The sequence below is a fragment of the Apium graveolens genome, chromosome 5 (genome assembly GCF_009905375.1).
Source record: "Apium graveolens cultivar Ventura chromosome 5, ASM990537v1, whole genome shotgun sequence".
NCBI classification, from domain to species: Eukaryota; Viridiplantae; Streptophyta; class Magnoliopsida; order Apiales; family Apiaceae; genus Apium; species Apium graveolens.
Genome location: NC_133651.1, coordinates 12,753,127 through 12,768,601, shown reverse-complemented (window position 1 = coordinate 12,768,601; position 15,475 = coordinate 12,753,127). Strand labels below are relative to the sequence as shown.

Genomic DNA, 15,475 nt, shown 5'->3' with positions numbered 1-15,475 from the left:
TTATACCTCAAGTATTTTCCTAATAACATTGATCTAAACCAACACCAAATGGCATTAAAACTGATCAAACTAAAATCCAAAAGTCCTGTTTATACTTTATATTGAACATTTTCATGTAGCTAAAGGCCAAAAGCGGCCAGTTCAACGAGGCATTTTTGAAGAGTTGCTAGTTGCTACTATCTGGACCTACTTTTGAAAGCGTCTGTAGATTTTCGGTGTTTGAGACTTTGAGAGTCTACACAAGTACAGCTCACCCAACTTTATTGTCAAGGCATTTCTTGATCTTCTCTTTGTCAAGTAGAAGTAGGGAACTCCTAATTTACTGTTTCTTTTTCCTAGGGTAAACATATGCAACAAAAGGTCCTAACTTAGATGAGATCAGTCTTCACTATTCAGTACATTGAGAAAACCTCGCTCCCACGCTACAACACCAATGGCACACATTAGTCACTAAGTCCAATAAAAATGGGCTCTTTTTATTGGTGGAATTGATGTGAATGCAGAGGGCCATTAACATTTATTATTCAGCTACCAATAAGAATAGCCTATTTCTATGTGAGTTAGTGACTATGGTGTGCCCATAGAAAATCCCATAATAATAAGTTGTAGACCTAGAAACTTAAAGATTTGAGTTCCTTTTTCAAGATATTATCTAGGACGTGTCTGTGTTATGATGTTGGTAAACTGATCAAATTATTGTTAATATTATTATGGTACACAGGATGCAGAGAGTGTGGAGGCAGCATGATAAACCTCTGATTCTTTTTATGAATAATGTTTCTCCCTTTTATGAATAAAAACAGACCCAAAAGGAGGCCACTTTTTTCAAAGATAATCTTAGCATGATGCTCAAACGCACTCTGAATGTGCATGTATAATATTCCTGCATAAACAGCAACTCAAACTTGAAGTATATACTATGTTCATACTGTCTGTCATACATACAACAGTTTCATACATATGCAATACTTGATATTTTACAATAATACACTAAAAAATTGAAGTGGATTGGTTCGTCTGGAGCAATAGCTTGTAGAAAGTTTGAAAAAGTGTAGCAGAATACAGATTAGTTAAATTAATACTCTACTTTAGAAGAAGTTTATAGAGAAGACAATTGACAAGTAGAAAGTGAGCCCATGCATTATTGACAGACAATTATATGGTGCATACACAGTAAATAGGTCAACCAAGGCGACTTACTTCTTCTACTCTCATTGTAAACAATTTCTGGAAGTTTGTTGTCCAATTCTTCCATGCCACTGCTGATTTGATAGCTAAGTTTTGTGTTCATTCCCATGTAGAAGCCCTAATTTTGTATCATCCTGTAATAAACATTTGTAATATGTTGCAGCTTTCGAGATTATTAGAATTATTCTAAAATCTTGACATTGTCGAAAATTAAAAAAAACAAACTAGCATCTGGTATATATTCTGCCACTGATTGGTTGTATTATAAATATATTATCAGGTATAAATAGTATTTGACTATAATGTAATGCCTACACAATTATTTTTGAGTGAGTAGTTGAGAAGAAAAGGATCCCTATGTAACTTTGAATAAGCCAAATGTATAGTTTGTCTTGTGTAGAGGGAGTAAAATTCTCTGTTTGAAATATTCAACAAACAAAATGAATTCATGTCAAACTTTCAAACTTGATTCTACACAAGTCAAAACAGGTGTGATTTCAAACTTCATATACATGACCATCATTCAACCAAGTTGATGTAAGTACTACGTACACATCTTATGAATGGTAATCACTAATTAACCTATATTTAATCATAATCCCTCTTGGATTTCAGCAGTGCAGACTAGACTTTTGAGGTGAAAGGAAAAGTGGGTAAACAATTGACAAATTTAGCGCAGACAATGGCAATATGATTAGTGCGCTAGGGACACTCCAAACTATGCAAGTCACTTGGTACAAGTTAATTTAACAATGGTGCACTTTTTCTGTAATGATCAAATAATGCACAAAATTTAAAGACTTGCTCTCAAGAATTTAGATCCTGGATTTGTAGCTGATTTGAACTCTTTAGCTGCTATTGCCATAGTCAGATTTACAGTTCATAATGTTTTATTACTTCTACAACCTTCTTTTTAATTGTACTCATGAGTGCAGAAATCAATCTGAATTGTAGATTGAACATGATCTGAACATATTTACTTGTCATTCTTTTCTCCATTTTTTCGAGTTCTAAACATATTTTCAATATTCCAGCCATGGTACGTGAGAAATGAAATGTTAACGCAGCTTTTTAACAAGGAAAATAAACAAGAAACCATATTTCTGGCTTTTAAAAGAAAATAAACAACATTGTAAGTTATGACCATAAACAAATCACCATTTAAAGTCTCATATGACTGACATCCAAGACTTTGCACAATATCTGAATGGAGGGAGAGATTTTATTACATGAATAAATTACGTAGGATACCTACTTAAGCTTGACAATCCAATCCATACTGTCCTCTGCAAGGCCCATTTGTAGTCTAATTAATGCCGTATAGAGTTGCTGCGTCACAACACCCACCCCAGAGTTTCCGTAAGATGTCCTGCAGATTATAAAGACAATTGAGTACTTGATAAAATGTTCAACTTCACTGAAATTCAACTGAAAGCAAAGCTTCGCCATTTTAAAAACTGTATACACGTTAACTGTTCAATACAATTGTCTGCTAGTTACCATAATTATTGAAGTTGAATTTACTCTGCAAGATACAAGTTCTGTTATTTCTTCTTTCCTTTTTCATAGTAACCATGTTCAGTTACATCGTCATATGTGATATGGCCAATTGATTTCTCATGCACAAGCATCCAAACAAAGAAATGTTGAAAAGATCAATAGCGAAGCAGGCATTGTTTGAAGCTCTAACAACAATCATTATACTGTAATCAGCTAACTAGACTATTATATATTTATATCAGCAAAGACCACTTTTAAGAGTTCAGTAAAACAAAGTTATTTTCAAAGGTGTACACTAAATTTGGTCAGATTCTCACAAGTTTTTCCTCCTTATCTGCTTGATCAGCTCCAAACTACAAAACGAATTTGCAATCTTCCTCCCTTCAGCTTAATATTTATATGAAATTTCAGTTCATTCAGATTATGAACACCTAAAAGTGTGAAATTATCTGATATTGATTAAAAACTGCCTTTTATGACTTATACAACCATTTAAACCAGTAAATGTTGCTTTTCACTTGGGCTATTAAATGCAAAGTTTCTGAATTATTTAAAAGTAAAAGCACTAAAAATATACAAATAGCAACAAGCACCAGGAAACTTCTATGAGATATATAACCCTCCAAAAAGGCTGAGGTATAAATACCTTATTACAAAAGAATACCATAAAGTTTACCTTTTACCAAAGTAAGTTATGCTGCCAACAGGTGATAAAACAACAGCTGTTCCAGTAACAAAAACTTCATCAGCATCAAGCAACTCATCTACAGTTAACCTTCGCTCCTCAACCTACATAATAATATATCAGCATAAAACAACTGTGAGTCTGTGACATGGACACGCGGGCTACTAACTGGTAGATGTGCTTAGCTAAATCAGTCATATGACTAGGAATTTTAGGGGTTGGGGGTCACTTAAATTATAAAACACAACAGAGTTACAGAGTTAATACCTGAAATTCTAGCCTACGAGCAACGTCAATAATACTCTTCCTTGTGATTCCGGGAAGAATTGTCCCTTCAGTTGCAGGAGTTAATATGACATTATCCTAGGAGAACATGGTGATTCAAAGAATATATAAATGTATTAGCTATATGCCAAATGTTGCAGAAACAGTGAACATGGATATAAAGACTTTAAATCTCCACCGGTGCACTATGAAGTGAAAGTTGAAGTTACTTCCCAAAATTCAGAATGTCAATATAAGAAATTCTGATATCTGAATTCAGTTGACCAAAAAATAGTTTTTCCAAACATGTAATCTATAGAATAGAACTTCTTAAATGCCTTTAAAAGTAGCTGTACTTATCAAAAGGGCCTTAAAATGGCGAAAGGTGACAAGTAGGTTACTAGAACAGGAAATTTCGCCTTAAGTTGCCATTAGATATCATAAAACATATTAGCAGAAACAACTCCAAGAAAGTTAATGTAATATGGTCATAAATAATAATGTATATAGGATTTCATAAATCAAGAAATCACAGCCACAAAAGATCGATCTTGGTTCTCTTGTGGAGGGTCTAAACAAAGTTCGACACACTAAGCAGCTACCTCATTAACAAACTTACAAACTACCTTGAATATCACGGGGGCAAATCATAGAACTTCGATTATTAGTACATGATGATCCTAAGGATGACAAGCTCGAGATGCTAAGTATGACCCAGCAAGCAGGCTGCAATCCAGTAGGAGGAATTGATATTACAGAGTACTCTTGTTTTGCTCCTTTGTTTTGACATAATCTTATTTTCTGATGGATTCCTTATGAACATTTGCTGCTAAATTTTTGGTTTGTAATTTGTCAAATTTATTTCTCGAACTATAGATTATGTTAAACTCTGATGAGTATATTGTGTAAGATCTCCTCTGGCTACACAGAGCTTGGGCTAGGCCTTATATATCAAAACATATAACTAGCCCGTAAGGCAACCGAGAAGTACTAGGTGTCAGGAAGCATTTATATTTGTATCTCATCAGTTTGCTCCAAGGCTTTTACATGGATAAATACTCTGTTCCATCGATTAAAGAACGTCAACAGTTAACTGCAAACACATGGGAAATGTGGATTTGAAATTTTGTATATGCCATTAATGTTAGTGCTTTAACTTAAAAACAATTGCCCTATCCCTTGAAGAAATTTTAATAACTCGAAATGAGGACGAATGCTAGCATATATTTGCCACATTTTTATGCACTTGACGTACCTTCACAATAAAAAGGTTGCAAGACGAGACCTCTTCTAGATACTTCTTGTGAATACTATCCAGGTACAGAACATCAGAATAGCCTTTGGCTTTTGCAGCACCCTGTGCCTTCAGGACCTAAAATCACGACAAGATTAGATACTCAACAACAAATTATGCCTTAAAGTTTGACAAATATTTGTCATATTTTTTTAAAAAAAATTAAAAAGAAATGATTCGCCTATTTCACGATATATAGAAAGTATGAACAAAGGTAAAAATAAGACAGACTTCTGCATAAACACAGTTTGAACCATAAAGCTTCGTTGCCCAAAAACAATTACGAAATGTAATTAGGATATATGAAAGAAATAAGGAAAACTAGAATGATCATCAATTAAAAGTGACAGAGAAAGCTGAGCAGCCAGAATTGCAAGTGCAAATTAACATCAAGCGCATCTAGCATAACTCTGAAGTTAATTAAATATATAGGAAGAACTGAAGAAGGCAACACTACACCCTAATGCATTAACCAGCAAGAAATAATACGTAAGCTTACTGCAGCATAGTTTCCTATGGTTTTCACACATCCAGTACCACCAGGGGTTGCTCGATGTGTTTCAGTTTCAACTATCAAGTCAATTGGAGACAAGCCTGCCTGAAATCATGTGAAAGATAAGGATTTAGACTAACGTATATTTTAAACACGGGTCTGATACAAACAAAAAGTGCATAGCTTCACTTATCATGGGAGACTTTTAAGAATCTGCCGTCTATACCTATCATCTGAATGTACAAACATTATACCTTGAAATAATTACCAACAGGAGACACATAAATCAGAAAGGTGAATTCAGGAGCTGGGGCAAGGCTAAGAACAGAACCACTCCCAATAAGCAATGGCCTTATGTATAATGAACCTTTTCCAGGAGGAGGTATCTGAAAGAAAGATTTTGAAAATTTAATATCTCTTACCCTTCAAGCAGAAATTGGGCAATTAAAGAGATAAAGCTGGATTACCCATCTTTCGTTTGCTAAAACAGTGTCCTTTACAGCTTCCACGAATTGATCAACAGTTGGTGAAGGCATGCACATACGCTCTGCACCCAAACGCAGGCGCATCCCATTCTCCTCGGGACGAAACAGTAAAATTTTCCCGTCTTCAGTTTTATAAGCTTTCAAACCCTCAAGTAATCCCTATGTATCATGTCAATGTTGTTAAGAAGTGCAAGTGAAAAAAAAAACCAAACATACCCAAAATTCTGTCATTTAAAGAGCAGGGTCTCAGGAAAATAAGATTATGCAAACCGCAGACAGCAAACCTATCTCTACTGCAAGGAGTAGAGAGGCTGTTTTAGTAAAAGACCCCTCTTTGACAGTGCGATCACTGAGTTTAAGAACAGCATATAAATGGTAAGAGACGCTTAATATCAACCAGAGAGATACTAAATCAGGTCTAAGAAGAATACAGTAAAATAACGAAACAACATTGTAAAAATCAATAATATGTTACTAAGCCTTATACTTGCACAAAATTAATCATCATAACAGGGTTTAAAGAACTAACTTGCCCATAATTCAGGACTCCAGCGCAAGGGCTCAACTCAATGTTCCCAAAGCGTTTCAATTCACCATTAGCAAAATTTTCCCCTTGAGCACATTTCATCACATACATATAATCAGTAGGCAAAAACGTGAATCCGAGGTTGTCCCAGTCAATGTCAGCTAATGCTGATGAAGGACCATCACTGCGAAAATTTAAACAAACAGCTAAATTTTGCAAACTTATTCATTTCATATATATACAAAACAATGATCACCAATATTTAAACAACTATCGAAATACATAATATTTGCATTTAAAAGAAGAATTATTGAAAGTACCTGACTGGAGAAGACATTTGAGCATGCAGCAGGAGTTCTTACACAAGTAAAATGAATTTGCTTGTGAAGCTGCTAGCAATATCAGTTATAAATAATAAACGGGCAATCAAAAAATCATAGATTTTTATAAAATTACAGCATAGTAAAGAAAAATAGCAAGTGGGAAAGAGTAAAACGTTACCTTGAGAAAATGAGATTGAGAAGGGGGGCAAGAACAAAAGGGTTTCAGTTTCAGAGATACAAAGCAAAGAAGTCAAATTAACAATTTATATCTGCCCCCTCTTGGTTTGTGAGACGCCAAAATAGACCTTTCATATACTGATATTTTTTTTTGACTAATTTTGGCTTATAGCCTTACAAATGAGTATCTGTTCTGGGGTGAGACAGGATCGAACCCAGGATCTGGGATGACAGAGGATAAGTCCTTTGACCTATCCAAACTGATATTGATAACACTGATGATACGTGATAAACATGAAGTTGTAGCCTAGGTGTAGGTCGGTCTGCATGGCTACGTATATGAGCATGGTTTGTTTTTATGTAATTTATTTTCGGTTTTTAATCTATTTTTAAATTATTTCTGTTATTTAATCATTAAAATATCCAATTCAACTTCGTGTTCCACTGGTACAAATTACAAACTACAAATACAATAGACTTTCGATAAATAAATATTTGATAAACGAATAATCTCACCCAATGAATAATTTTTGCCCGTCCGTATTTTTTGATATTGATAAATGATATTCTCGATAAATAAATAAAATATTTCGATGTTAAGTTCATTCATTTATAGAAGTTTAACTGTGGCTGATTTAGTTTTAAATTGACACATTGACGTCAAACATGATCAAGGAAAATTTATTTGTGTTATTTACGCATTAAAAGTTCCAAACCAATTCAACAAGTAAAAAACACATGAATATTCAGGAATGAGAAATATAAATTTCCTTTGACCACATCTGACGTATTTTACCATTGTATTTCGTATTAAACTGAAAATGATAATAATACAGTAGTAAGTTACTATTTTTATATTTTATAGATGTATTATGGTTCCGTAATAGACTGAGAATATATAAATATGTTACTATTTTATAGATGTTTCATAGTTTGTACCGTTTGGTTAACAATGGCTGCTTTTCTAGTTACTACTCATATACGTTGCTCATAGTCACATACAGTAGTATGAAGTTTTACTACGAAAACTGGATCCTTGCCAATTCCTCCCCGCCTCTCTTATCAAGTAGGCTGGACTGATTGTGCCCACTACCTGGTACATCATCATTAAGAAACTCTTTTGGTAACGGATTTAGAAGTTCTAGCATTTCTCCTCCGTGATTGATTGAAGCTATTTAAGAACTTTGGTATACTGCAGTTTATAGCGTTGAGTACGATTCTCAACTTCCCTACCCCCGATACTTAATAATATACTGACTCCATCAAACATAAATCCAAACTTAGTACAAGGGCAATTTCCGATGATGGTAACACAACCTGCTTAACTGTTATGGCACAAACACTTTTCCTGAAAAGACTATAACAGGAGATTCAGTCATATACACAACCAATCATATACACACCACCAAGCACACACATAAACACACTCTAAGGTAATAACTAATAATCAATACCCTTCAAGTTCATCAATTTGCTACCTAGTCTACAAAAGGCTTAAAAATACTAAAAGTCAAGTTGTTACTTCTCTGTCAAACTTGCTTGCATCATTTTCTGCTTGACTTCCCCATTTTTATTGGGCTTCACCGATTTAATATCATCATTACCTTCAAGCTTCTCATCAGCACTCAGGGACAATCCTTTTTCCGGATCCTGCAAGCGATTGGTATATCATGAAAATTAATGACAATGTCGACTTAATAAGGCAAAATAGAACTCCAGATTAAACCAAAATATATAATCACTATGGCACAAAACTAATTACTACAACAAGGCATCAAGAAAAAAAATCACATTATCTTATTCTTAATATTAAAATATTCGTTTCTCTCTCCTCCACTTCAAATACATAACTAGAGCTTAAATATAATAATATAATAATATAATAATACTAGATTCTAGAATGCAAATATAAGGAATGTTGGTATCCATTATTTTAAATTTTTAATTATTATCTTTCAGGAATGTGCTAAGACTTTATTAGAGTTGCTCTTAGAAGCTGAAAACTAAGTTAGAGGCCTCATGTAATAACAGACACTGTACAATTAAGTTTGCACTGGTGATTGGTTAGACTCAAGAATTTTCACATTAGTATCTTCATTACAACTTACAGATAAGAATTCTGTTGTAAGAGGAACGATAAAGTCATTTAACCTTCACAAACCAAATGACCAAAGCTAGAATATTTGCATGTACCAGACTAGATTATTCAATCCCATCACTATGACCTAAGAGGATATACGATACATCTGAAAAATAGACACTGACAAAGCTAATAAAGTAACAAACAAAGAAGCTTAGCATATAGTAACATTTACTTTCTTAGAAAAGCTACAAATTTAAAGTTAAACCAAATATAATTGTCTGTCTATATATATTAAATATATTTCAAGGGAATGGTTCATAAATAGCTACCTGACTGTTCCCATTAACTCTACCATCATTAAAAGAAGTCACTTCTCTGATAGTTATGATCTTATCTATGTAAACAGTTGTCTCCTTCGCATGTACTGGAGCTTGGTTAACTGACTTGACTGCATGCTCATCTTCCGGTGCATCGAGTCGTGCAGATATCGTACTAGATCACATTGGAATTTGCAAACAAATTACAAAAAACCAATTTGGCAAAAACACTTGGTTGACAGAATTTAAAAAATTTGAAATTCATACTTAGCCCAAGAAATTGATAAATATATATAAAAAATAAAAAAAATTAGTACCTAGGGTTAACTATTTCCTCTGAATGTCTCATTTTCTTATTACTCGCTTTTTGCTCTAGCAGACTGCTAGCACACCGTTTGAGCCATGAAAAAGGAGTCGAGACCGGAGGAGAGATAATAACTGAACTTTTGCCAGGAGATGTATTACCATTATTCTCAGATCTGCAACCTGAATCTATTCCACTTTGTTGCTTCAAAAATCTTCTAGCTGAGACCCTTTTACTAGGCTGTACATCAGACTGCTGAATATCAGTTAGTGCAAGACGATCTGGAACGACTTTCCGATCCTCCAATTGCTTTAAGTGCTCAATCTGAACAAGAATATCTTCTTTATCAGCCCGCATTAGCTCCCTTTGCTTCTCCAATTTCTGCCTCTGCGCCTTAAGTTCTTCGATTGAACTATTTAACTCTGCCCATTCTCTGTCTCTTTTTTCCCGGTCCAAATTTATTTCTCTCCTTTCAGTATCAAGTCTGTTCAATTCCAGATTAACTTGCTCAGTTTCCCTGGCCAATGTTTCCCTTAATGAATCTATACGCATCAATTCTTTCCTCTTCTCTTCCTCAAAAGCCCTCTCTCTTTCTGCAAGATTACTTTCAATCTCTTCACGCCTCTTAGCAAGACGATCTTCTAGGTCCTTGGTCTGAACCTCAAAAGCCAGAGAGAAATCTGAACGTTCTTTCTGAATATTACTGAACAACTCTGAACGCTCATGCTCCATCTTACTTAAAAACTCTTCCCGGTCCCGAGAAAGTGATTCATTGTTACGGGTGTACTCATCCCAGATTGCATCCTTCTCTAATTTTAAGCTATTACGCTCATCTTTTAAAGTCCTGTAAAGAGCTTCTCTCTCTCCATTAATACATTCTGCTTCCTTTTGCAGTTCTTTACGTTTCTCATCTATCGATTGCCATTCAACTTCAAACTTTAGCTTGAGCTCTTTCATCTCATCAGCTTCTACCTCAAGTTCTTGTTTTTGGGCTCTAATCGTCTCAATTTCTTCTTTAAGTTTTGATTCAAGAACAAACAGTTCATCTGTTTCACTTTTCATTGCCTTCATTTTCTCTTCTGCGTGATGAATTTGCTGCTTTTCATTCTTAAGTGCATCTAAAGATTTCTGAAGATCAAGCTTACTGCTGTTGATCTCCTCTTTTTCCTTTTGAAGAAGGGATTCCTTTGACTGGATTTCTTTTTTCATGGCATCTAGACTATTCTCTTTCTCCACCAATAGACTAAACCTCTCTGTTAGATAACTCTCTTTATCAACCACTGCTCTAGACTGCATGTCCAGCTCATGTTCCTTTTCCGAGATAAGCTCTTCCCTGTGATGAAGGTCCACCTCCCTCAACTCCCAATCTCTTCTTTTGTTTTCAATATCATCATGAACCAACTTCCGCCTCATTTCCAATTCTGCTTCAAAATCAGATTTTTTGTTACTCAGAGATGCTTCATAATTTGCCAATAGCTGTTGAATCCTTTCCTGCATTCATGTTGAAGTATTCTTAGAACATCAGTGACCAGAAAATTAGTCACACACAATAAACAGTATATATACTCACAGATTCCTTCTTCTCAAGTTTATCCTGTAAAACAAGTACACCTTCCTCTCTCTTCTTAACCTCACATTCCCTTTTGGTAACAACCTGATAACCATCCAGAGAAGAGACTAATAAGATTATAGCAGATATACATATCATACATTATACATATCATACATATACAACACTTGAAATTTAAAATGAGATACATTGCATACGAACCTCCTCTCTCAGTGACAAGGAAGATGCCTTTATCTTGAGATTTGCTTGTTCCTCAGCTAAGACTTGAAGCTCCTCCCCCAGTTTAAGCTTTGACGCCTCTAATTCCTTCTCCTTGCGATTCAATTCCTGAGTCCTATCAAAGATGTGACTCTCCCGCTTATTAAGCAATTCTTGTCCATCAACTAATCTTTGTTGTGATTGCTGCAAACTTTTCTGTCTTTCACACAATGACTGCCTCTCATGGAGAAATTCTTCATCTTTAGTATCACACCTAATAGAAAAAGAAAAGTGAAAAAAGTAGAATTGTTAGTCCTAAGAGCGATAAAACAGCATCTACATTGCTCATAACATATGTTGTTCGAAATACGCCGAATACAGGTTGAACTAGCGAGGAACATCTGCTAAAAAGAGAAAGGATACAACTGCTGATTTATGAAATTTTAACAGTTCTTAGTAAACCATGCTCACAACAGAAGCAGAAAATACATGCAGCACCTACAATCTGCAATGGACTATAACTAGATTGAACACTGTCAAGTTTAGATATACAGAAAAATTATAATAGATGTCATATTCATATATTCAGTTACTACCATACTGTCAACCATTTAATGAATAACTATAATAACTGCAGGTCTTTGTCGAGTAAGTTAAAAAAGGACGATGGTGAACCATACTCAACAAGCTAACTGGCTTACCAAGTTACCTAGGAGGTAAAATATAAGTTCGTAACCCAACCCTACCCGTCGTACATCGGTTTGGGTCGGGTTGGGTTGAATAATCGGATAAAAAAAAAGTTTTAATATTATTTATTATCGTTCATTTTGAAAATTTAAATAAAAATGAAATGTGTATAACTTATAATTATAGTACTAATATTTACATTTGATTAACATCATAATTTTAGTAATGTATATCAGATCGTAAATCATATACATACGCAAATAAATTAACCATACATCTGTAAACGAAAATGAATATGCAAACATAAATTGAACATATAAATTTCTATCATATTTAATAGAAATCTTTATATGATATTAGAGATGAAAAAATACACAATTCATTTAAGATATTGTAGTAGTTACGTGAAAATCTATGTGAAGAGGTGTAAATACATGTCAAACTTAAAAAATTAAGATATTGTAGTAGTAACGTGAAAACATATGAAAAGAGATATAAATACATGTCAAACTTAAAAAATTATATAAAATTATGGGTGATATATTAATGAATCGGGTTGGGTTGGGTTAGGGTAAAAATATTTGTAACCCGTACCCAACCCATTTATGTCAGGTTGACCAAGAAACAACCCATTCATAATTCGGTTTACGTTGGGCCGGATTTTTCGGGTTGAAAAAGGGTTGGGTTGGGTCGGTTTGGTCGGTTTCCTCAACCGATGTGCAGCCCTACCTAGGTCCTTGCAACAGAAGGATAAGGAGGAGGATGGTGAACTATACTGAAAAGCTAATTGGCTTACCAAGTTAACTAGGTCCTTGCAATGGAAGGATAAGCTCAAGACTTTCATCGAGTTCCACAATGAGCTTACCCTGTAATTATGTTTCTCTTGATTCACCTTAATTACTATTTTTACACTTTGCATATGCTACATGGTTGGTTTCCGAATAACTCAAATCTGGAATGTCCATAAGAGTTAAGAAGTTGATTTAGTAAGCAATACTACTGTAGTATAATAAGAACATATAAATCATGCTAGACATGTTATGGTATTCGCAGATGATATGATGACATACTCAGTTTTAAATGATGCTGCACGCCTTCTTAAATCATCTTCCCGTGCTTCAACTTCATGCAACTTTCTTTCTGCAGCACGATGAAATCGACCAGCTTCTGCTTCCAGAGATTCTGCTGCCAGCATTTTGGCATCAGCCTCACTCAACTTCTTCAAAGCATCCTCCATCATACTCCTCGCTTCCGCCAGTTTACTATCTGCCGAGACTTTCGTTTCAGCATATTCAGCACGCAATTCATGTAATGTTTTCTCAATCTTAACAAACAAAAGAAAGTAATTAGCCCCAAAAAATATCAATAACAAGTATACCAAAATACCATCAACAAAATACAAGACAAACCATACATTTGCAAGACATTCTCGCTCAATCTCAATAGCTTTCTTGAGATTGTCTTCCCGTTTCTTTGCTTCTGCCAATGCAGCTACATGTGAAGCCTTGTCATGTTTACGCATTAACTCCGCAGAATTCAAAGCAGCTTCGGTCTGCTCAAACTTGGAAACCCATTCTTTTCTTTCCATAATAAGTAGTCCCATTTGATATTGATGATCATAAATCTACATTACATATAATCAATAATCAAAAAGCAATAAATAAAAACGATTAAAAACGATAAAAACACCACAATTTAACATAGGCAGCATTCCGCATACACACAAAAAGCCCCAATATTACCTACACTTCGCGATAATCAATTCATCATTCCATTTTCTATCAATTCACATCACCGCAACAATTAAACAACTTACGCGTATTCGTAATTACAAAAATATCCTAATTACAATCAAACTAACTACTTTAATACATTATAAACACAATCATTAAATTAAAAGCAATTAAATAAAAAGAAATTAAAAAAAGGACCTCGGATTCAAGCTTGGTGATATAAGCGATGAGAGAAGCTTTATCTCTTCGTTTAATTGAATCTTCATCAAAGCCAGCTTCTTCAAGACGCTTCCAAATATCATCATCGCTGTTTCGCAAAACCCTAGGTGATGAAGTAACCGTTGTTTTATCCGATTGAATAACGGTCAATCGAGGAGTAGACATCGCGAGTATCGATAAACCCTAGAAATTGCAAATCTTGTGATTATATAAAATTGAATTTTGTGTTCAGAGAGATAAAAGAGTGGAGTTTGGGGCTTTTTTAGTCTCTCTCTCTAACTTTACTCTCTCTCTGCGTTTTTTGTTTTTTTCTCGATCTCGCTGGCTTTGGTTTTTTTAATTGGATGAAAGAGATAGTGCGGGGGAGAGTCAAAAGGGGTGTGGCAGAAGTAATAATACGACGTCGTAGGCGCGTTGGTGCTTTGTAAAAGTGCGTGTGGGCGGTCAAGTGAATCAAATTTAACTTTAAGAGAAATTTGAATTTGATGTCAAGTGAAAAGTTTGACATAAACCTTCTTATTCTTTTTTGAGAAATGATAATTTTTTTTAAAAAAAATCTCAAAAATATTTTCAAATAATTAGTTGACATGGACTTAAAAAATTCAAAAACAATATCGAAAAATCATTTTATTATTCTTAGCATTGCACTTCTTCTCGTCAAAATAAATATGCTTTGATGATATTCTCGTTTAATAACATTGTTACATAATACTAGTTTAAATCCCGCGCGATGCACGGGTTATTGTTAATATTTAAATATATTATTTATCCTGTTATATTATAATTTTAAAATATTTCTATAAATATATAATAATTATAGATTCATAACTAAAATTATACGATAACATGTGATCGTAGTTTAGTAGGATAAGTAAATTATGTCTAGTGGTTTAACAATTTAGTATTTTAGCATATATATAACACTATTTATTTATTATTTAAATAACCAAAATTAGGGGATAACCGTTGAACCAAATTATATATCATTCTGGTTATTATACTATAGTATAAATAAATAGTATAGATAACAATAACTAACATTGTTATATGTATAATATAATTTTTATGACACATTTTGGCATAGCTTAATACCTTTAAATTTCTATTTTTTAATCATAGGGAACCCGTAAATTTCTAATATTTATTAATTACTAACTTAAATCTCTTGCGATGCACGTCTTTCGTGAATATTTAAATAATTTTAAATTTTTATTTATCCAACGATATTATAACTTTAATATATTTATATAAATATATACTAATTATAGGTTTATGACAAAAAAATAAATAGGAAGAAGTTGTGGTCATAGTTTTATAGGATAAGTTTTGGTCGTAATTTAGTGGGATAAGGATACTATATCGAGTAGTTTAGCAATGTAGTAGTTCGTCATGTGTATAACACTATTTATTTTTATTTTTAATAACCAAA

At 33.8% G+C, this 15,475-nt stretch overlaps 2 protein-coding genes across 6 annotated transcripts; both read right to left on the bottom strand.

The window, feature by feature from the left end:
* Positions 1–398: 398 nt before the first annotated feature.
* On the bottom strand, positions 399–7,089 carry LOC141723421 (branched-chain amino acid aminotransferase 2, chloroplastic-like). Of its 4 annotated transcripts, XR_012576274.1 has the most exons (12): positions 6,937–7,088; positions 6,756–6,824; positions 6,439–6,619; positions 5,892–6,068; positions 5,679–5,810; positions 5,431–5,529; positions 4,893–5,009; positions 3,641–3,736; positions 3,365–3,477; positions 2,444–2,557; positions 1,201–1,322; positions 399–883 (listed from the first exon to the last, which is right to left on the bottom strand). XR_012576274.1 is itself a non-coding variant. In XM_074525216.1 (11 exons), the coding sequence occupies exons 2-10, from the start codon at positions 6,770–6,772 to the stop codon at positions 2,440–2,442; spliced, it is 1,050 nt and encodes a 349-aa protein (XP_074381317.1). In that variant the 5' UTR covers positions 6,773–6,824; positions 6,937–7,089; the 3' UTR covers positions 1,115–1,322; positions 2,418–2,439. The 4 variants fall into 4 exon arrangements, 3 of the variants coding, with proteins under 3 accessions (XP_074381317.1, XP_074381318.1, XP_074381316.1); XM_074525216.1 differs by lacking the exon at positions 399–883 and having other exon boundaries at positions 1,115–1,322; positions 2,418–2,557; positions 6,937–7,089; XM_074525217.1 differs by lacking the exon at positions 399–883 and having other exon boundaries at positions 1,115–1,322; positions 2,440–2,557.
* Positions 7,090–8,237: 1,148 nt separating this feature from the next.
* LOC141723420 (uncharacterized) lies at positions 8,238–14,387 on the bottom strand. 2 transcript variants are annotated; one of them, XM_074525213.1, is made up of 8 exons: positions 14,026–14,385; positions 13,509–13,718; positions 13,165–13,418; positions 11,411–11,681; positions 11,210–11,293; positions 9,653–11,130; positions 9,348–9,510; positions 8,238–8,585 (listed from the first exon to the last, which is right to left on the bottom strand). In XM_074525213.1, the coding sequence occupies exons 1-8, from the start codon at positions 14,209–14,211 to the stop codon at positions 8,454–8,456; spliced, it is 2,778 nt and encodes a 925-aa protein (XP_074381314.1). In that variant the 5' UTR covers positions 14,212–14,385; the 3' UTR covers positions 8,238–8,453. The 2 variants fall into 2 exon arrangements, with proteins under 2 accessions (XP_074381314.1, XP_074381313.1); XM_074525212.1 differs by having other exon boundaries at positions 13,165–13,718; positions 14,026–14,387.
* Positions 14,388–15,475: the final 1,088 nt, after the last annotated feature.

What these genes read in the sequence shown, in the direction of transcription:
- LOC141723421 (XM_074525215.1), bottom strand. An exon ending in CCATAGGAAACTATGCTGCA is followed by an intron (nt 5,010 to 5,430) that starts GTAAGCTTACGT and finishes TCGTGATTTTAG; the next exon opens with GTCCTGAAGGCACAGGGTGC. An exon ending in ATAACTTACTTTGGTAAAAG is followed by an intron (nt 2,558 to 3,364) that starts GTAAACTTTATG and finishes TATAATCTGCAG; the next exon opens with GACATCTTACGGAAACTCTG.
- LOC141723420 (XM_074525212.1), bottom strand. Translation starts at nt 14,211, where the DNA reads ATGTCTACTCCTCGATTGACCGTTATTCAATCGGATAAAACAACGGTT. An exon ending in GCAGCATCATTTAAAACTGA is followed by an intron (nt 11,682 to 13,164) that starts GTATGTCATCAT and finishes TTTTTCTATTAG; the next exon opens with GTGTGATACTAAAGATGAAG. An exon ending in AACTTGAGAAGAAGGAATCT is followed by an intron (nt 11,131 to 11,209) that starts GTGAGTATATAT and finishes ACATGAATGCAG; the next exon opens with GAAAGGATTCAACAGCTATT.